At 29.1% G+C, this 22,105-nt stretch overlaps 3 protein-coding genes across 3 annotated transcripts; all 3 read left to right on the top strand.

The window, feature by feature from the left end:
• The first annotated feature begins 5,031 nt into the window (after window positions 1-5,031).
• LOC129317084 (uncharacterized) lies at window positions 5,032-5,651 on the top strand. Its single transcript, XM_054961422.1, has one exon. The coding sequence runs from the start codon at window positions 5,090-5,092 to the stop codon at window positions 5,504-5,506; it is 417 nt and encodes a 138-aa protein (XP_054817397.1). The 5' UTR covers window positions 5,032-5,089; the 3' UTR covers window positions 5,507-5,651.
• A 2,132-nt stretch (window positions 5,652-7,783) lies between these two features.
• Window positions 7,784-8,456, top strand: LOC129317197 (uncharacterized). The gene has a single exon (XM_054961565.1). The coding sequence runs from the start codon at window positions 7,816-7,818 to the stop codon at window positions 8,230-8,232; it is 417 nt and encodes a 138-aa protein (XP_054817540.1). The 5' UTR covers window positions 7,784-7,815; the 3' UTR covers window positions 8,233-8,456.
• An 11,615-nt stretch (window positions 8,457-20,071) lies between these two features.
• LOC129317343 (inactive protein RESTRICTED TEV MOVEMENT 2-like) lies at window positions 20,072-21,228 on the top strand. Its single transcript, XM_054961684.1, has 2 exons — window positions 20,072-20,212; window positions 20,849-21,228. The coding sequence occupies exons 1-2, from the start codon at window positions 20,122-20,124 to the stop codon at window positions 21,226-21,228; spliced, it is 471 nt and encodes a 156-aa protein (XP_054817659.1). The 5' UTR covers window positions 20,072-20,121.
• Window positions 21,229-22,105: the final 877 nt, after the last annotated feature.

Here is a 22,105-nt window from a genome sequence, read left to right as displayed (position 1 = left end):
TGGATCTGGTGATTTCTTTTAAATTTGATGGATTTCTTTTTAAGAAAAATAAATTATGCATTCCTATTTGTTCTATGCGTGAGTTGCTTACTAAGGAAGCACATAGTGGTGGTTTGATGGGATACTTTGGTGTAGATAAAACTTTGACTATTTTGTCTGATCATTTCTTTTGGCCCACATGCGGAAAGATGTCATATCTGTTTGTGATAAATGCATTAAATGTAGACAGGCAAAATCTAAGATCCAACCTCATGGACTTCACTCTCCTTTACCCCATCCCCTCTCCCCTCTCACCCTTGGAACATATCTCTATGGATTTTGTAATTGGATTGCCTAAATCTTCTGCAGGCAAAGATTCCATATTTGTGTGTTGTTGATAGGTTCTCTAAGATGGCACACTTTATTGCTTGTGCTAAGACTAATGATGCTGTTAACATTGCTGACTTATTCTTTAAAGAGATTGTTCGTTTGCATGGTTTACCTAAGACTATTGTGAGTGACAGAGATGTGAAGTTTCTTAGTCATTTCTGGTGTACCCTATGGCATAAATTAGGGACTAAGTTACTTTTTTTACCACTACTGCCCATCCACAAACTGATGGTCAAACTGAGGTAGTTAACAGAACTATGATTACATTATTAAGAGCAATAATTCAGAAGAATTTGAAGAATTGGGTGAATTGTTTACCTCATATTGAATTTGCTTACAACAGGGCTGTTCATTCTTCTACTTCTTATTCTCCATTTGAAATTGTTTATGGTTTCAATCCATTATCTCCTATTGATATTTTACCTTTGCCTTTCTCTGAGCATGCTAACACTGATGGCAAGGAAAAAGCTAAGTTTGTGCAGGACTTACATGCTAAGGTTAAAGCAAATATAGAGCGAAAGAATGAGCAATATGCCAAGCAAGCTAATAAAGGCAGGAGACGTGTGATCTTTGAGCCTGGAGATTGGGTTTGGTTACATTTAAGGAAAGAGAGATTTCCTAATCAAAGGAAGTCCAAACTTCAAGCTCGAGGAGATGGACCTTTTCAAGTTTTGGAAAGAATTAATGATAATGCTTACAAGATTGATTTGCCTAGCTCTTATGGCAATGTTAGTGCCACATTAGTGTTTCTGATTTATCTTTATATGATTCTGCAGATTCGAGGACAAATCCTTTCCAACTGGGAGGGAATGATGGACCCCATGGCACGGGTGACATAGCATTAATGGCAACGAAGCCTGAGGATGGTAATCATGAGCATGGTGACATAGAAGGAGCCCAATACTTCCAATCCAACGTACCTAAAGACCCATTGCAACATATTGGAGGTCCAATGACAAGAGCCCGAACCAAAGCCATGAAGCAAGCCTTGTTCAGTCTTGTGCAAGAAGTTCAAGAGCTTGGAGAGCATTGGGGCACTCCCCTCAAGTCCAAAGGAGAGCATCTATACGTGTATAATGTATTTAAGATCCAAACTCATGAAGAGTCAAGCCCAAGAGATGCAGACCTTAACCCAATGCAAGGAAGACTACAAGTTGAGCCTCTTGCATGCAAGGAGGCATGAAACCCTAGTAAAGAAGTCAAGGGTGGTGTGATTTCAAATCCTTTATCATCCCTTGATTGTCTCCTAAATTATTTCCTATTTTAATGGTCCTTTGATTTGATTTTCTATTTTGAGTCTAGTCAAAGGTTAGAATTAATTATAATATTAATTTCTAAATTTTGTAATCCCATAATTTTAGGATCACATCTCCTAAATTATGTGGCTGAATATTTTATCATTATTTCTCCTTTTAGTATTAGGAAATTAGGGTTTTAATTTTAGGAAATATTTTTCTATGAGACTATATAAATTAGGCATGCTCCCTATTGTAAACACACGGAAGTTGAATGAAATTATTCATTTTAGAGTTTTATACTCTTGTGAGCCTTAGTGCTTTGTGGTGGTATCCCGTGTGAGAAACCGACGTGATCAAGAGCGTGATCAACTCTTGTGGTGTCTTCAAAGGTTGAGGTTCCTAGAGGCAGGTGCTCTAGAGGATCTTCTCCTTGATCATTATCCTATTGTTTACTTCATACCTTTCTTTATTTCCGTCATAAATTTCGTCCCTTCTTTTTTTTGTTCTTGTGTTTTTGTTGTTTCAGGGTTCTGTCCCTAAACTAGCATGATTCTGCTTCCGCGTCCCTATCACTAAATCCACAAGTATCCACTCAAATTTTGATAACAAGTGATCATTGATTGATATAAATTTTGATAAGTGTTTTCTTCATTGCTATTTTCTCTCTCTCTCTCTCTCTCTCTGTGCTTTCCATCCTCAGTAGATATGAGCTGATATGTAATGTGGAGCAAGATTTAGTTTAATTTTTTTTTTAAGTCCAAGACGAGTCAAAGTCATGAGAATTAATTAAAAAAAATACACATGTGGGCTTAAACGAGCCCTGCAGGGCCAGCTTGTTTAAGCCTAAATTAAATGGGCTTGAATGAGCTAGCCTGTTTAAGCTCGATTTATCATTTTGGGATTATATTTACAAGTTTGACTCTATTGTTATATGGGCTGACCTGACAGCGCGGCCCATTTTCCCGGCTCTAATTTTGACTGGGAGCCAATTCGAGTTTGGCATATTTAGATTGGGCTTAAAATGCTTTAACATATAAAAAAGTTCATATAATCAATCTAGCCCCTAACCTCTCAAGCTTTCAAGCTTATTTGAGTTGATTAGAATATTCCAATTACCTGATTTGTTAAATATTATTTTTTTATGTTTTATTTTTATTAATTTCAATTTTTATTTTAAAAATGAATAATTTCAATTTAACCTTATTTTTATATCATTTTATCAATAATAAAAAAGGAATTTGGATATTCAGGGTAAGTAGGGAAAGATTCAAAAATGACTATGGGGGCCAAAATACAAAATTATATAATTGTTGGGGTGAAGTTAGTTTTAACATTTTTTACTTCAAAAATTTGTGGCGGGGGGGCCAAGGCTGTGATAATATTAGAAAAACTTAATTAATAATCATTAAATACTTTATATTAAGTATTATCAATCTTTGGTGGTTTATAAATGAGAATATACAGTAAACGGCTATTATACTGCGTCCATGTGTACATATGTTTTCCCGCGAGACGTTCAAGTGGTTATATTATAAAGTATTTCTAATTATTTTATCAAAATTGAAAAGATGGTTAAACTATTAACTTCATTTTAAAATGAAAATTAATTTATAATTTTACTCGTATTTAAATAAAATTTTAAAATTGACATTACATTATCTCTCATAATAAATGAATTTAAAAAGGGATAATAATAGAAAAACTTGGTTAATACTAATTAATCAAACACCTTATGTTAAGAATCAAAAATCTTTAATTTTTAAAATACACTAATTAAAATTAACGTGAATAGCAGATGCTTGAATTAATTAGGAAAGGTTTACCTATTACATCAGAACATTTATCCAATACTTATTAATTAGTAACAATAAACGAGAGTAACACTAGGATAGATAATTTCTTAAAAAATTATTGTATTGAACCTCTTTTAATTAATAAAGGTTAGTCCAATTGATGAACATTTGGCCCATACTTCACAAGATTGTAGGATTAAATTCAACCATTAATATAAGAACTTTGTTAATAAATAATTTTTAAGTATCTTTATAAATTTGAAGACATGTCCAGACCTTAATAAATGTCCGAACTCAATTCTTTTAAACTTTTTAGCGTAACAAAAAATAATAGAGAATACTGATTCATAGGAATGCAGAAGAACAAATGGGAATAAACTTAGAATATTCTCATTCGAAGCATTCAATCCGTGGCGCCGAGAAAGAGGAAAACGTAGTCCGGACTTGAGATACATTTGAGTCAAAAAAGTAATACTATTCCGTACAAGGTCTCTTGTGATTGTCGGCTCCATTAACGGCTCAATGCTTGTGATTCGGACCACAGTTTAAGGCCCGCTGATCTTTAAGGCTCTCGTTGATAAACCTTTTGCTCGGATGTTGCTTCGCATGTGCTTGGTACAAGGGTCGCATAATTAAGCAAACTATAATATAACTCGTTTTATAAAAATTTAATTTGATCTAAAATATACAGCATTAAGTAAGTCTATATATATATATATATATATATATTTAGTCACACCCTTACTTTATTGAATAATTAATAAAAATATCTTAAACAAGTTAAAAGCTATATTTACTATACTTAAGGGCATAATTGAAAAGATATGAATTTTTTTTTAAAAAAATCAAGACTTTAACCCATTTTTTAGAAACATATGTTCAAAGAGAATACTTATATCTTTTAATTTTTTTCAAGCAAGAAAAAATTTATCCTTTTTAACCAGATATTTTTACCGCTTCAGTTAGGTGATTTGAAACAATTAGCCACAATCTTGAAAACATAAATAATTAATATTCCCTCCTTTTTTGAATATAGGAGGTTTTCAATCAACTAACACATTTTAAAAAAATTAGTTGATCATAATAATTATATTTAAAATTGAATTGTTTGAACTAAAATATCTTTGTAATTAATAATTAATATTTACCATTTATCTCTAATTTAATGACACTATCTATTTATGTGAGACAATTTTAAAAAATATAATTAATACTTTTTAAAATTTATAGTTTTTCTTACAATAAAAAGCAAAAAAATATAAGTTAATGTTTATTATATTTAAAATTGGAGTACTACTTATAATTTTTTTATATTATATATCAAAGTACTTATACACAGTTCTCAGTGTTATTCCGACGGTTATAATACAACTGCATCCACAGAAATCAGTATAGTAAAGTAAAGTAAGTCGGTGTTGATTTTACTTAAAAAAAGAAAAAAGTAAGTCGGTGTTGATTATTGAATTGTCTAGAAATTGAGAAACCATGACAAAAGCTCACCCAACGGTCACAAACCATGCAAAGTTGGTACTCAGAAAAGAAGCATTGCGTGTTTCCCAAACAAAGCCTACTTATCACTGTAACCACACTTTTTCTCCGATCTATATAAATGCTTCCAAAGTCTCCAACCTTCTTATCAAACACAAACACATTTCAATTCCTCTCTCTCTGATTATCATAGACAAAAGCATGAGCGTAGAAATTCTAGACGGTTCCACAATAGTGAGCTTTGTGGAGGACGAAGAAGCCTTTCACGTATCAGTCAGTGATCTGTTTGCTCAGCTTGATACTGACAAGGACGGTCTTCTGTCATACGGTGAGATGCTGAAGGAGTTGAAGAGGCTTAGGGTTTTCGAAACTCACTTTGGGATCGACGTGAAGATTGAAGCAGACGAGGCTGGTCGTGTTTATGATTCGCTGTTCGTGCTGTTCGATCATGACTTGAATGGAAGAGTTGATCTGAGGGAGTTCGAAGCAGAGACGAAGAAGATGATGATTGCTATGGCTCATGGCATTGGCTTTCTTCCTCTTCAGATGGTTCTTGAACCTGATAGCCTTCTCTTGAAAGCTGTTCAGAGAGAGTCCATGGCTCCACTTGCTGCTTAATTAATTATTCTAATTATAAATTTCAATCCAATTGAAAGTTACTGATGTATTGTGATTTCGTTTGCGACAATCGTCCGATTCAATTTTGGTTGTAATTTTCAGTTATCTTATGAATCCTTTATCGCAAGAGTTTTATACATGTTCAGTTTATCACTCATTATCAATTGTATATCTATGCGAATTATTTAATTTAAAGCAACCTAGAAATGTGAAATTGGTTAGTTAACATGGCTTTATTAATTTTGGTTAGTTAGAACTGAGAAATAATTACCTTTAAAAAGACAAAGTATATATCAAAGTATAACCGCTTGTTTGGTTTTGTTTGAAAATAGAAGTGAATCACTCATTGGGGATTTTTTGGAAAAGCCCAAAGCAAACAATGATATTTAATACAGTTAGATATAATATAATTAAGTTGAAAGAGGGTTATTAGTATATTGAGAGACATTTATAACTATTAATATTCTAGTTTGGATTAAAAAATTGACATTGAAATTAATTAATTGAGTTAAAATAAAGTTTATAAAGTTAATACAAGATTAGTGTCTCGATGTTGCTTTTTATTAGACGATTGGTCGTTGAATTAAAAATCTCATTGTATTTTATTAAATTCAATTGTATTATTTTTAGTCAATTAATTCGTATTATAGTTTTTCTTAATTTAAATAAAAATGAAAACCCTATTGTTTAGTCATGGTTTTGGTTGATTCTTGAATAACCTTGACGTATCATTATCTTATATTTTGAGCCATACTATAATAATTTGTGGGCATCATAGATACCTACAATTAACCAGAGTAAAAGAAAAAAGTTTAAGATAAAAAATTCATGACCTGTAATTTAGGATAAAAATTGCATTTTTGTGAATCTTACAAATGGGACAAGAAGGAGTAATGCTTATCATCCTGATGAGATTTGAACGGTTTAAATATAAATTTCTAAATTTAGATTTATACTTATATTTATATATCTTATTTTACATTTATTGAAATAAAAATTTGTAAATCTTTTTAATAAATTTTCTTTTTAGCAATGTATATATAGTCTATGTTTAATCTAAATGATTCGAGTTTAATATTAAAATTTTTTATAAACTTTATAAATTGACTGTTCAAATTTACTCTGGATAATCCATATATAAAACTTATAATTTTTTTAAAATATTTTTTAGAAAAGTTACCAACTTGTAGATTATTTTTGTTCTAATGTTATATTTATCAAAATAAAAATTACAAAAAAATAGTATTAAATTTAAATTATTCAGAGTACATCTAGATAATTAATTTATAAAAATTATAAAAAAATTAATATTAAATTTGAACCTTTTAAATTAAATCTAAACAGTAAAATTGGTGAAAAATAACTTTATTTTAAAAAATTATAATTTTTTATTTTGATAAATATAAAATATAAATATATAATAAAATTTTTAAAGTTTGGATTAATGAAATTAAAATTCATGTATTTAAATAATTCATATTAAATAATCTAGACAGCCCACATTCGTCAGGGCGACGAGAGTAACCCAGGACGGACGGTAGTTTTCACGGTCGGCGACCTATTTTCTACTGGAATTGACTTCAACGCGTCAACGAGTAACTATTAGCCAATCGATTTTGAATATGGCGGCCCACTGACTCGCAAAAAGCTAAGTGCTGTCACCTGAACCTGCCCCACGATTCTTGCCTTTTCTAACAGTTCAGTGCCTTAATTTAAGGTTGAAACTTAACATAATGAGTCCAAAAGTTGACGCGTATATCATGCTTTCAACCTTCCAGCTTTTTACTTTTTGTTTATAAATTGTTTTTAGCATATATTATAAATATATTTTTTATTACTTATAAATTTTTTTATTAAAAAAATCCTATTTGAGCACTAATTAAATATAAAAAAATTTTTAATAAAAATTTAAACCTTAATTCATTATATTATTATAAAAGACTAACTTCATTTGCTAAATTAATAGGCCTTCCCAACAGAGGAAGTATATTTGTGGAGGCAAAATATTTTTATAACATCAAAGCACTAAGTGACAGTTACAATACAACTCCACCATCCCTAGGGATCAATAAAGAAAGTCGGTATTTTCTAGGAATTGAAAACTTTGACATAATTTATCAAAAAGAAACTTTGACATAATGGTCACAAACCATGCAATGTTTGGTATTTCAAAAAAACTAAGAAAAACTACTTATTTATCACTATTAAGCACTATTGCTTCAACCTATATAAATGCGTCGACTAACAAACACCCTTCTCATCAAACATAAACACACTCAGATTCCTTTTTCTCCATTACAGGCAAAAATATGAGCGTAGAAATTCTAGACGGTTCCACAATAGTCAACTTTGTGGAGGACAAAGAAGCCTTTCACGTATCAGTGAGCGATCTGTTTGCTCAGCTTGATACTGACAAGGACGGTCTTCTGTCATACGGTGAGATGCTGAAGGAGTTGAAGAGGCTTAGGGTTTTCGAAACTCACTTTGGGATCGACGTGAAGATTGAAGCAGACGAGGCTGGTCGTGTTTATGAGTCAATGTTTGTGCAGTTCGATCATGACCTGAATGGAAGAGTTGATCTGAGAGAGTTCGAAGCAGAGACGAAGAAGATGATGATTGCTATGGCTCATGGCATTGGCTTTGTTCCTCTTCAGATGGTTCTCGAACCTGATAGCCTCCTCCTGCAAGCTGTTCAGAGAGAGTCCATGGTTCCACTTGCGGCTTAATTATTCTAATTCTCTTCACAAAATGAAAATCCAATTTATGTTCTTGGATCAGTTTTCAAAATTCTTTAGACCTTGTATTTTTCATTTCTAGTCATTTTTTGTAATCAATTTATTTCAATCCAGTTGAAAACTACTGATGTATTGTGATTTTATTGCGACGTATCGTCTGATTCAATTTTGGTTGTAAGTTTTTGTTATATTATATTATGAATCCTTTATTGCAAGAGTTTTATGCACCTGTTCAGTTTAGTCATTATCAATTGTATATCTAAAGCAAGCAAGAAATTAAATGTGAAATTGGTAAACATGGCATTATTAATTAGTGGGAAATGAGTGTAGTAAACGTAAAAGCGAGAAATAGTGACCTTTAAAACAACAAAGTATAAATGAAATATAAGGGTTTGTTTGGCTTGGTTCAATTTTTTAAAAAAACTATTTTGTAAACTAATTTTTAAAAATTGTTTTCCAAAATAAAATAAAATGAGAATCTTATTGATTATATTAATTTAAAAATAATTTTAGATTTTAAAAATAGTTGATAATGGTTATCACCAATAGTTAATGGTAATTATTTATGATAGGGGTTACTAATAGCTAAAGATAAATTTACAATAAGGGAGAATGATAGAAATGTCTTAAGATGATCAATTAATTCAATTTAGGTCCCAAATATCAAACTTTAAATATTTAAAAGTTTGACTCTCAATTTTGCTAAATTTATAACTCATGTTTTAAATTTTAACATGATTAAAAAATACATTAATTTATTTTTCTATTAAAATTTAAAACATAAGTTGCAAACTCATTATAACAAAAGTGCAAAATTAAAAAAAATTAAACTTTTAAATTCTTAAAATTTAATATTTGAGACCTATATTGAATTAATTAGTGTCTGTGGGACCTATTTATTATTCTCCCCAACAATAATCAAATAAATCCTTTTATACTTGTATTTTTAAAAAGAAAAAATAGTCTTTGAAAACAGACATTGAACATCCCGAAGTTCCTCATTGGAAATGGTTTTTTTTTTTTTAAGCTCAAAGCAAAAAATGACCTCTAATTTAATGCAGATAAGTCTTTGAAAACCCCAAAGCATCCTCCAAAACCGAAATAGGGAAACTTGTTTGGCTTCAAATACATTCTATGCAGTTCTTAATATAAGACAAATTTTAAAAGTTTTTTTGCCCTTAATATAGAATAAAGTTAGAATAATTAATTTATTTTTTAATTTTATTGTTTCTTTATTTGTTATGGTTTGAATTTCTAAAAAATTTTACTGTAGTCATTAATGGTAAAAGAAGGGAAAAATTGTAAAATTACATAGATTTTATCAATTTTAAGGACATGGCTATAATTTCTTAGAGAAGGCAAAGTTAGTCAAGTTTAACTTACATTAAGGATCAGCCGCTTATTGGAGATTTTTTTTCATTCACAATATAAGTCATTTATCTATTTTTTTAATTTTTAAATGTTTTTTCCTCAAATACCACTAGTTGATATTTGGAATATAATTAAATAAATATGAAAGAAATTGAATTAGAGGAAGACTCATATAAAACCACTACCTTTTTAATTAGGAGCAAATATAAGAGGTGCTTAGGGTGACTATGACTAGGTGACTCATAAAGACTCTACCTTTCAAAACAGAAATTGGGAATTAGTGGTGAATGAGAAATAATTAGTGAGCTTGCGTGATTACGGGTTAGCATAGTCTTGCTGGACTTCAAACATCTTTTGTTAAAATCAAGCAAAAGTTTACAACTAATTTAATAATATATATACCAACAATTATTACAAGTAAAAGAGAAAATTAATTACCTATCTTATAATTAGGAAAAAAATACATCTTTTTTAATTTATCTTATAAATCAAACCAGAAGGAATACAAGGTACTCTCCCTATTCTAGTTCATAAAAACAATTTTAGATATAGATAATTTAGTATTTCAAAATATAAATAATTTGATAAAAATATAATTTTATTAAATATATTTTGCTAACATATTATCTTTCCTTCTTTGTTATATTTTTAAAAATTTATATTTTATCTACAAAAACAAGATTGTAAAGTATAATAATTAATAAATTTTATAAAAAAATATAACTTTAAATCACTACACTTAGTTTTGTTATAGATTCCTGCATTTTTTTTGATATTCCAAAAACCTTATACTTTTATTTTTTAATAAGAAAATTAAAACATTAAAAAATAAAAATATAAAAATGTAGAACAGTAAAAAAAAAGTATATGAACATGTAACGAAACTCCAATAAAGTATGATAACTCTTTTTTGACTAAATACAAATATTTTTATTGAATGGCGTGCCGGTAACGCCAGTAGTACTCGTGGTCGGCGACCAATTTTGTCGAGGAATTGACTTCCACGCGTCAACCATTAAGTATTAGCCAATTGATTTAGATTATGGCAGCCCACTGACTCGCTAAAAGGAGCGCTCACACCTGAACCTGCCCCAAGGATTCTTCTTGCAGTGCAATGCCTTTGATTTAAGTTTCAAGCTCTCAAAGGGTTCTGGCGCCCCCCACCCAAAAAAAAAAAAAAAACCTCTCAAAGGGTTTCATACTGAGTCCAAAAGTTCACGCGTAAATCAAGTTTCCAGGTTCCCATTCCTTTTAAAAAAAAAATTGCTTAAAAAGACTTGACTAACATATTTATTATTGAAAAGGACTTGGCACATTAGGTTTTTAACTATCAATAATTTCAGGAGATAAATGACTTAATGCTTTATAATGGTTAAAAAAAAGAGAAGGTTGAACAAAGTCCTTTGCTGTTAATATGTCACATGAGGCCGTTCAGTAACAATTTATTGAGCACTGAAACATAATGTCTTTTAATGTTAATATGTTAAATAAGATTCTTCAGTATCAATATATCACATAAGGTCCTTCAATGTTAATATATATTTGTCTAATGTGTATCTACAACAGTTGATTATATATAATGGAAGAGTCTTGCATATGATAGAAAAGGCATTACATATCGTGATAGAAACCTACATCTATGAAAGAGTATTGTATATGAGGGAAGAGAGTTACGTATTGTGAAAGAAATATGCATTCATAAGAAAATGTTGCATATGTGTGAGAGTGTTGCATATGATAGAAGAAATATTGCATATTGTAAAAAAAAATGTACATTTATAAAAGAATGTTGTATATTCGGGAGAGTGGTTCCATATAACAAAAGAAATATTGTATATCATGAAAGAAATTTACATTTATGTGAGAGTGTTGCACATGCAGAAAAGTGTTGCCCATGACAGGAGAGTATTGCATGTGTGAGAGGGTGGTTGTTTTTAATGAAAGAAATGTGGTATATCATGGAAGAAATTTGCATTTATAAGAGAGTGTTGTCTATGTGGAAGAGTATTGCACATAATGGGAAAATTTTTCATACCATGGAAGCTTATATTGCATTTGACAAAAAGAAATCATAGCCTCTGTTTCTTTAATTTTTATGAAAAGGTAAGTGGACATTCTGAAAAATTTCTCAATTTTTATGAAAACGTAAAATAGATATTCTAAAATTTTTCTCAATTTTTATAAAAAAACTAATGCATATTCTAAAAAAACATAAATAAAAAAGAATCATAGCTACGTTTTTTCAATTTTCATGAAAACAAAAATAGATATTATGAAAATTTTTTGTTTTTTCATGAAAACACTAAATGATATTGTGAAAATGCAAATAAATATTTCAAAAATTTTCTTATTTTTTTTGTGAAAACACTAATGGATATTCTGAAAATGCAATATTTATTCTACTAAATGAAATGAAAGTGAAAAGCAAAATTTGATTCATAACAATGAATTTGAGTTAAATGAACAATGATCTTCCCACTCTTTTTTTTTTTAGCATTGGCTTTGATTAACTCAAAATCATATTATATTAAAACCTATTTCAATTATCTAGACTAAAGAGATACACACTTCGCTCATTTTCATAGATACTCTATTCTCTTTCTCTCATCTCTTTTAGCTTCTTCGTTTGACTTTTGTTGATTTAATTTGCAATCTTGCTTGCATATCGTATCAAAAGTGAAGCATTGCTTGTGTCATATCCCTTCTCTCATATTTGATGCTTGGCTCTTTGTTGTTGATAAAAGCAAAGCCAGCGCCTTGAAGCTTGGAGAGTATTCTAGTTTTGAGAACTTGAACTTCCATGTCGTGGCAGCATGAGATGCTTGCAAACTACTAAGCACATATCTTAACTTCCTCATCCTCCTTCCTCCTTGTTTGCACTGCAATTGCCCACACAATTAAAATACGTGCAAAAGCAATGGAAATGATAACTCCCATCACAATGTTGTTTTCCCTATAGTTTAAGAAGCTTTTATACCTATAATTTAAGGGTCAATATAAAAAAATTGCTAAAATTCAAAAACCAAGAAAAAAAAAAGACCTACTAAAAAGCCAACTTCATTTTTAAACCCTTCACATGTGTATAATATGATTTTTGAATATTTTTTTTTTGGAAATTGTGACAACTATATATGTAAATGTATATACTTTTGACCATACTTATACCTGATTTAATCAATGTTCACCTACATTTGACAAGTTATATAATTTTTATTTATAATATTATTAATTTATAGTCATGTTATGTCATTTTATTAATTAACAACTAGACATAATGTGGATTAATTTCTTTATATATATATATATATACATTATATGCATCTAATGCCATTTTATATTTAATTTTTGGAGAAAAATATATATGTAGATCTTTACAGTTTCCCTTAGTTTTAAATTAGATCCTTATAATTTATTTTACTTTAATCAAGCCCTCATAATTTGATCTATTGTATATGTTAACCTATATTTAAATCAATAATGAATTATTAAATTTTACAAAACAAAAATACTCTTGGAGTTTACAAAAATGATTTAATATTTTAGCCAAAATAAAAAAATTAATTTAATACACTATTTACATTTTTATAATTTTTTATAAAAATCATATATGTATTAAAAAATTTAAAAGACAACATAATTATATAATTTTTAAATTATAAAAACTATGTAATTAATTCTAAAGTCATATAATCATTTAATAAAAATATAAAAGTTATAAATTTTTATTTTTTGAAGAAAAAATTTAAGGATTTTACCTTTAAAGATTAAAAAATTTGATTGATCAAATTATAAGAGCTCAATTAAAATAAAATAAAGTGCAAGGATCTAATTTAAAATTAAATAAAAAAGTAAGAATCTGTAAATATATTCTCTCTAAGTTTTATTCAACTATTACATTATTGGTTTGACTACTAGCCTAATCGAGTATACCCTGAAAATTGAGATCCATTCACCTTTTTAGTTTACTATCTAATTTGATTTTTTTGTTACCCACATATCTCTTCTTATTAGAGGTTTGTTTAAGACATAATTAGATATTAAATGTAGACATCTTTTTATGAAAAAATTTAAATCTTAATTCATCATGTATTGAGAGACTAATCTCTTCTATTAGATCCAACCCTCAAATCCAACTTGATTTTTAAAACCTTGGCTTTGATTTTTTTTTTTAAATAAATGAACATGGTGTCCTTATTTGTTCATAGTAATCCATTAATGGCGTAATTCTTGTGACTCGGCCCACAGTTTTAAGGCCCATTGAAGTTTAGGGCGATCCAAACTTTGTAAACTACCTGCAGATTTTTTGCCCCCGCAAGACGGATAAGACAACCTGCAGAATTAAGCAAATACGTTTTTCAGGAGAATTATAGTGAGATTCTAAAATTTCAATTTAATAATAGTATTAGGTTAAAAAAATTAAGACCAAAATAAATTTTTAATCCTCTAACTTTACATAAAATTTTAATTTAATTATTTAATTTTGTGAAGTATCTTTTGAATCATTTAACCTTAATATTGTTAATTTTAAATAATTATTTTTGTGTCAATGTTATTTTGAAAAAAAATTAAAATTAACATGTAAATATTTGAAAATATTTTTTTAATATTTGAAAGTTCAATATAAAAATTTTTTGGGATAAAACTAATAATATCAAAGTTGAAAGACTAAAAATACACTTTTTAAAGTTAACTAAAATGAAATGTTTTGTAAAGTTAAATGGCTAAATATATATTTTAGCTAAAATTTGATGATAGTAAGGTCTCTAGAAAAAAAAATGGTTAAAAGATCCTTTAAATATATTGATTTATACAATTGCAAATACGAGAATTTTTATTAGAAATCATGAATTAATTACAGTGAAGTCTAATAATTTGAAAATCAGATTTCCATATTTGCAACTATAGAATCATTTTTTAAAACTTAATTTTTAATTTTTTAAGAAAATTAATTTTTATTAAATTAAAATATTGAGACCTAATTGTCATCCTCCCTACATTTTTGTATTTTTAATTTATTTATTGTTTTGGGCACCCTTTAAGTCATTCTTGTTACTTCATATAATAAAAGAAACTCTGTCAAATTTCATAATCATTTATGATTTATTCCAAGATTATAAATTTAGTAAAACGAAATGTTGCTCCTTAATATATCTAATTGGTTCATTTAAGTGGAACAGTGATTGACTTTAAAGTTCAAAGGTAAAAGTTAATAGATTTAATTAAAATTTATTTGGGAATGTTACAATAATTTTTTTAATAAACCAAGATTCTTAACTAATTTTAATCACTATTTTTATTTTGTGGAAAACTAAATTGAAAATTACTAATTTTTTTTTAAAATAATTTTTTGTCTAAAAGTTTCAAATAATTGATCTTGTTGTAAATTTTTTATGTTCCCAATTTTAAATTGAAACATTAATTACAAATTACTCATGATTTACTATTTAAAATACGAGAAGAAAAGTTGCAAGTTATTAGAACTTTTAAACTATTGATCATGATCTAATTAATTTTCAAACTTCACACTGGCACTCATATATATATACAGAATTGCAGGATCGAACCTTCCACTATGAAAGATAGATGAAACACATGGCCACAAGATTATAAGGAAATAGTTTACATAGATGGGTGCCCACAATCCTAGTAGCTAGTAGAATTACAAGATATTCCTAAGTTTCCTTTTTAGGAGAACTCAGGAGAATTTCAACCAAGGATCAAAAAGAGATATTTATCAATGGGTTTCCAAAAAAATATGAAAATTCTTTGCATGTTTTTTGGACTAATTGAAATAAAATTGGTAGCTGAAAAAATTGAAATGTCTTTTTGTGAGATTAATAAGTAAAATATAATTACGTAAATGTTACATGTTAATTATGCTACATCACTTTTTGTTTTTTTGTTTTTGTTAGTTGTAAAAGCTTTTAAATGTTGTAACAATAGATGTGACAAGTTTATTTTAATATCAGTTGTAAATCATCTAAACTTATTAATGCTAATTCAATCATTTTATCCAAAATATAAAATTATTAGTTGTTAATTATTTAACTTTTACTTATTAATTTATTAATACCAATTATAAATTATATGACTTTATTTGTCAATAATCATATTAATTTAATCATTTTATTTGAAATATAAAATCATTAGTTGTTAATTCTCTAATTTTACCAATTTTATTTTAGTTCAGTCTAAAAAATCTAGAGAATTTTCAGATTTTGTTTTTGAAATCCTTAGTTCTTAGCTGAAATTTTTCCTTCTTCTTTTTTTTGTTTTTCTTTGTTTTTTTTTTTTTTTTTTGGCTCTGCGAGACTACAAGTTTGCTGCTGCACGAAAACCTTATTCGTAACTTTGCTTTTGACTCTTCTGTCGGAAGAGATGCTATTAAGCGTGAATTGGAAACATTCCAAATCAAATTTCTCTCCTTGAAAAAGGCTGGCAATAAAGCAAAATGATCAGAATTTTGAAGCAGCCAGTAACACACAATATTTTCATGAAATTGTCAAACAAAAAAGAAATTATAATAGAAGTTTGTCAATTACATACACTTCTGGCTTCTGGGGAATGGACAAATGACTTGGATGCCATTGAGAACCTTGCCATCCATCATTTCAAAAATATTTTCGCTTCTATTTCACGCTCGCCAACTGCAGATCCGGACGAGTTTCTCTCTGATCTTCATATTCCGAGACTCACTGAGCATCATCTTTCTATCCTTAATCAAGAATTTTTACCATCGGATATTAAAGAGCAGTTGAACTTCCTGTTGAAAGCGCACCAGGGTTATTGGATGGATTCCATGCTAAATTCTTTCAACATTTTTGGGATATAGTAGAGAATGACATCTGCTATATGGTCACTATATATGTTTAGAAGGTGAGGCTTTCTTCTCAGAAGTATTAATAAAACACTGATCTATTTAATTACCAAACCTGCAGATTGCCCTCAGACTTTCAAAGACTGATCAGGCCAATAACCCTTTGCTCAGTTGCATATAAGATTACCTCCAAGGTCCTAACGAATAGAATAAACCTCATTTTGGATGATCTAATTAATTGTTCCGAATCGAAGTGCTTTTTTTAAAGGCCGTCTTATCTCTGACAACATAATTCTTATGGCAGAGATCTTTCATTATGTTCATGCAACGAAGGGAACAAAAACCTGCTGCGGTGCACTCAAGATAGACTTTTCAAAAGCTTTTGATAGAGTTGAATGGAATTTCTTGACCCATGCACTCCCTCTGATGAATTTCCCACAAGATTGGATTTCCATAGTGTCTCAGTATCTCTCCATGGTCTCATATCAGATTTTAATTAATGGGAAGATAGCTACTTCTTTTTTGCCAAAGTGAGGAATTTGGCAAGGTGATCCACTATCTCCATACCTTTTTATCAGTTGTTCAAACATTCTATCCTTACTCATTCAATAGCAAGAATCAAGAGGTGTTTGGAGAGGGATCAATATTTCTAGACAAGCAGAACCAATCACTCACCTATAGCCCATGCGGATGACACAATTCTTTTCTTTCAAGGAGATTTGAGCTCATGCCATTAGATTTAAAAAACTCTTGATGATTTCTGTCTTTGTCCTGGACAAGAGATAAATTATGAAAAGTGGAAAGGATGGTGGTCCAGGTTTCAAATATTTCCATGGTTTCAACAAGGCTCTTCCAGCAAAGCAATCGTGGAGGATTATTTCTTCAAAAAAGAAAAAAATTCTCTGCTGGGCAGAACTCTTAGAAGAAAATATTTGCTTCCTCTGCTATCTGATACAGCTAAGTTCAAGGCCGGTTACTCCTGGATTATTAAGGACGTTCTTAAAGCATCAAGATTTCCAAAAAAGTGATCTTACTGTCTTGGATCTAATTGATCTTAAAGTGTTTGGTTGGAAGGGAGGGGTGGGATTTTGTCCCCTCCCCTTATTTGGTTTGAGAAATCGGAAGGGAGGGGAGGGAAGGGAAAATTTTTAAAATCCTCCATTCCCTCCAAACCTTCCTCTCCAAATTGGGAGGATTGGGAGGAGAGAGGGGTAGAATTTAATTTGCCATACCTTGACTAATATGCTCTTTGTAGCAAGGCTCGGAACAAAAGCCTCATTTTACATCTTTTTACAACCAACATGCACAGGAGATTCTTAGGACACCTTCTTTCTTCAATAAAGAAGATCTTCTTATCTGGGATAGGTGCCAGTCTGGAGTTTACTCAGTTAAATGAGGGATATAACCTTGTACTAAATCAGCAAGTCTCGTCTGATACAAACTACGAGCTTGGGATCTGTTAATGGAAGCTTCAACTACCTTTGAATTTGAGAGTAATTTTATTTGCTTGGAAGGTGTCAAGACAAGCAGTGCCAACTTCAGATATATATCCTTCAGAAGCATCACCTGAACTCTTTTGACCTTTTGTGTTTTTTTTTTTTTTGTCACAGTGATGAAGACAGCCTCGATCATGCCTTCTTCTGTTTCTTGTCTAGAACAGTTTGGTTTGCATTACCTTTTAACCTAAAATCAGACCAAATCATGTTGCCAAAAAAAAAAAAAAATCAGACCAAATCAATGATGGAAGAGAATTCATTCTCGCTTGCTGCAGAAAGGCCTTATCTTATGATCATTGGATAACTATTATCAAATTGATATTCTTATCATTGGATAGCAAAATCTTGGAAATATGGAGCAAATGGAAAGAACACTTCATGCAAATTCATTGTTTCCAAGGATTTCCAGATAATCAATAGGGGGGACTCTTTACAGTAAGAATGAATCAACTATGAACTTTCTTTTGACCACCAGGCTTCTCCGACCTTACTCTCTGTTTCATTCATCCAAGGCAAGCGAGATTCTTCTCAGAAAATGCAGAGCGGCAAGTGCATTTGAGAACTTTCATGAATGAGATCAAGAAGCTGATTCACTCTTTTAATATCTCTTCGTTGAAATTTTACCCAGACCTTTCATCCCCTGATAGCATAGTCTCCCTAGTAATTATTGTATTAATGTATCTGATCTTGTACTTTCTTCTAATATATTTGACTCTGGTATAAAAAAAAAAAAAACATTAGAACCTCTTACAAAGTGCTAAAAAAGTTTCTGCATCATGTCTTGTATGAGGGGACAATGCTGCTGTTGATCTTGATCTTTGATCCCTTTCTGGCTTGTGCTTGCCTTTACCTTTGTGTTGAAAAAAAAAAAAAAGAGGAACAATAATTTTAATTTTAAATAAATAATACAACAATTTTTTAATGGTTTTTAAATTTATTTTTAAAATATATGCTGATTTTTTAAAATCCTCTCCGTTTAAAATTTTCCTTAGGTAGCTAAACAAATATATTTAGAGTCTAATAATACTCGCATCCAAATAGAAATATATAGTAAAGAAGATCAGTGAATCTCTTCTCAAATAACAATAAAATTTTGCGAAATGTGGCCGTAATTTTCTCAAGTTCTAGAGGCCTTTTGATAGTAATAATTTTTGATAAAATTATTAAAATACTCTCAATTTAAACTAAAGTAGTAATTATTGTTTCGTTATAGTCCTTAGTAGAAAAAATAATTATTACTTAAACTAAAAAAGTTATAAATATTTATAATACTTAGATTCAGTGAATAAGCAATTTACACAGGGAAAATTGTAATTATTTTTTCTGTTATAATTATTTACAGAAAAATAGTTGATGCTTAAACTAAAATAGTCATGAATATTTACAACCAAGGGTTTTAGTGAATAAAAATTTTACATGGGAAAAATTATAATTCTTATTTTGTTTTAGTCATTACTAACAAAAAAATAATCATTATTTAAATTAAAGTAGTCACAAATATTTACAACACGTGAATTTTAAAAAATAAAAAATTTGCATAGAAAAAGTTGTATTATAATTACTTATTTTATTTTAGCCATTGTAAAAAAATAATCCTTAATTAAACTAAAGTAGTCATTAATATTTATTTTTTATCAAAACTATGACTTTTTTATTTTAAATTGAGAGTATTTTAATCATTTCACTAAAAATTATTAATGTTAGAAAGAATTTAGGTATCTAAGAAGAATTATGACAATTCGCAGGTTCTAATTATTATTTGCATGTTCTAGGAGGATTTTTTTGTCATTCTTTCAAAAAAAAATTAAGAGATAATAGATAATTAACCTCCTTGTACTTGAAAATTAATCAAAATTTGCACGAGTTCAACATGGTAGCAAATCATCATTCTAACCTAGGAAAAGAATAACTTCAAAAGTGAACCTTATTCTAAGGAAAAGAATTTGCACATATATTTTCTTAAAGGTGTACTATAGACAATGGATTACCCTTCGTGGAAGTCACCCTCTTTAAGAATCAAAATTAAAGTATATTTGTTTGTCACGAAAAAGGAATGAATTGAAGCTAAGAAGACATGAATTCAAAAGAAAACACAGAACCATGATAATGCTGTTTTGTGTATTATAAAAAAGCGACGAAACCAAACCAAATCTTTCATAGTTGTTTCATTCATTCTTCAAAGAGATCTCATTAGTGATGGCACTAAATCGTGTTTATGAAGATTTTCAACCTCCTCATGATTGGGTTCGTGACGAACAAAGTGAAACTCTCATTCTTCAGCTTGAAGGTTCATTTATATATTTGGCTCTTTAATCATATCTCCATTTATTAATTAGTCAATGATAATTTATTTGATTTATTATTATTTATTTGAATTTTTATTCAATTTCTATGTTTGGCAATTGTGATTTGTTAGTATGTTGCACCAATTTTACTCAAATCAATTGCCCAGATCAATCATTAGATTTAATTAGTTTAGTGAGTTTGAGTTCTATTAATTTAGTCAGTCCATAATCAGTGTGTACGTAGTAATTGTTATCCAAAAAGGGTATAATATGAAGAAAATTGATCATTTGAAGTTAGCAATTGGTAATTTAAGAAATTTTTTTAAATGAAAGAAGAATATTTTGGTTTAATATTTTAATAAAAAATTTAAAGAAATAGATAAAATATATAAAAAATGAAAAAATTATGGATCTCAATTTTAGAAAATTTTCTTTATAATCTGCATGTTTTTACAATTTGCAATTTATAATTTGTGAACCTGTTTTCATTCGACCCGTGACATAACTCTTTTGTAATCCTTTTTTAAAAAAAAAAATGACAGCTTAATGCGATAGAGTGTAATTTACCTCATCAACGAAGGTGTTATCCATTAATAATTAACTTAAACCATTGAACTAATTTTGATTTACTTTTGTAGGATTTTCAAGGAGCCAATTGAAGGTTCAAATATCAGCAATGCGCAGGATCAGGGTGAGTGGTGAACGACAAATAGAGGGCAACATATGGCGTCGTTTTTACTCGGAATTCCCAGTCCCACAAGATTCAGACACAAACAACATTGGAGCCAAGTTTGAGAGAGGCACTTTGTACGTTAGATTTCCCAAACTTATCACTCCTGTTACGCCTCAACCACCGCCGACTCAACAAGCTCCTTCGGCGGCGCCACCGCCTAGGACACAACAACTCCTCCTCCTCCACCACCGCCACCTTCGCCGCCAAAGCCGAGAACAAGAGAGGAACCAAAAGCAGAACAAACAATCGAGAAGAAGCCAGAAACAAGGGATCAGCCAAAGATAGAACAGAAGGAGGAAAAAGAACCACCAAAAGAGGAGAAGAAGCAACAAGCCAAGGAGAAGGACATTTCTCAAGGTATGTTTTCGTTTTCGTTTTTTTTTTTCTGGTATTGCCAACACATTTTAGAGGAAAAAAAATAATAAAATCCTTTGAATTATATAAATAATAATTTAATCTTTTAAAATATTATGATTCTATTGAAATCTTAATGATCCTTTTTTAATAATTTTAAATTAAAAATACTATTTTATCTTTTTTGATAAGTTGTAATTTCTTGTTAATTTTTATAATTTATAGAATAAAAGTTATTATTCTTTAAATAAAAGTTGTGATTAGAACTTATTATTTTTAATAAAGTAAAATTATTTTTTTATTTCAAAATTTATTGACAAAGAGGTTCATAGGAACTTTATTAAAATTATAACATTTTGAAGGATCAAATTATATTTATATAATTTAGAAAGATTTTTTTATTATTATTTTTTCTTTTAGAAGGTAATAAAGAAAGTATTATAATCAATAATCATCTTTTTAAAAGATAAAATGGGTCAAATTTATGACGTATCATATCATTAATTTTTATACTCAGAATTTTAATAGCGGTCCCAGCTTGAGCCAATCTTTTATGATCTATCTTTCACAAAAAAGGAAGATGAATAGAGGGTACTTATACTTTTTTGACAAATAAATCTATGTAAAAATTTTTTTTTTAATTTACGTGGAAAATGCTTGAAAGTGTGAAACATCTACCAATAAGAACGGAAGGAGTATATATTATAGATTTTCGGAAATGAATGAAGGGAAATTAAAGAGGGAAACATTTTTAAATTAAATTAATTATAATTTAGAAATTGAAAACTTACTCATTCTTCATAAAAAA

Source organism: Prosopis cineraria, unplaced genomic scaffold (assembly GCF_029017545.1).
Source record: "Prosopis cineraria cultivar Desert tree isolate PC_DT_omini unplaced genomic scaffold, ASM2901754v1 PC8, whole genome shotgun sequence".
NCBI classification, from domain to species: domain Eukaryota; kingdom Viridiplantae; phylum Streptophyta; class Magnoliopsida; order Fabales; family Fabaceae; genus Prosopis; species Prosopis cineraria.
This window is presented reverse-complemented; position numbering and strand designations above follow the sequence as displayed.

Coding starts and splice junctions, on each gene's coding strand:
- LOC129317343 (XM_054961684.1), top strand. CDS start 20,122: ATGGCACTAAATCGTGTTTATGAAGATTTTCAACCTCCTCATGATTGG. Junction 20,213..20,848: donor TCTCATTCTTCAGCTTGAAG/GTTCATTTATAT, acceptor TTACTTTTGTAG/GATTTTCAAGGAGCCAATTG.
- LOC129317084 (XM_054961422.1), top strand. CDS start 5,090: ATGAGCGTAGAAATTCTAGACGGTTCCACAATAGTGAGCTTTGTGGAG.
- LOC129317197 (XM_054961565.1), top strand. CDS start 7,816: ATGAGCGTAGAAATTCTAGACGGTTCCACAATAGTCAACTTTGTGGAG.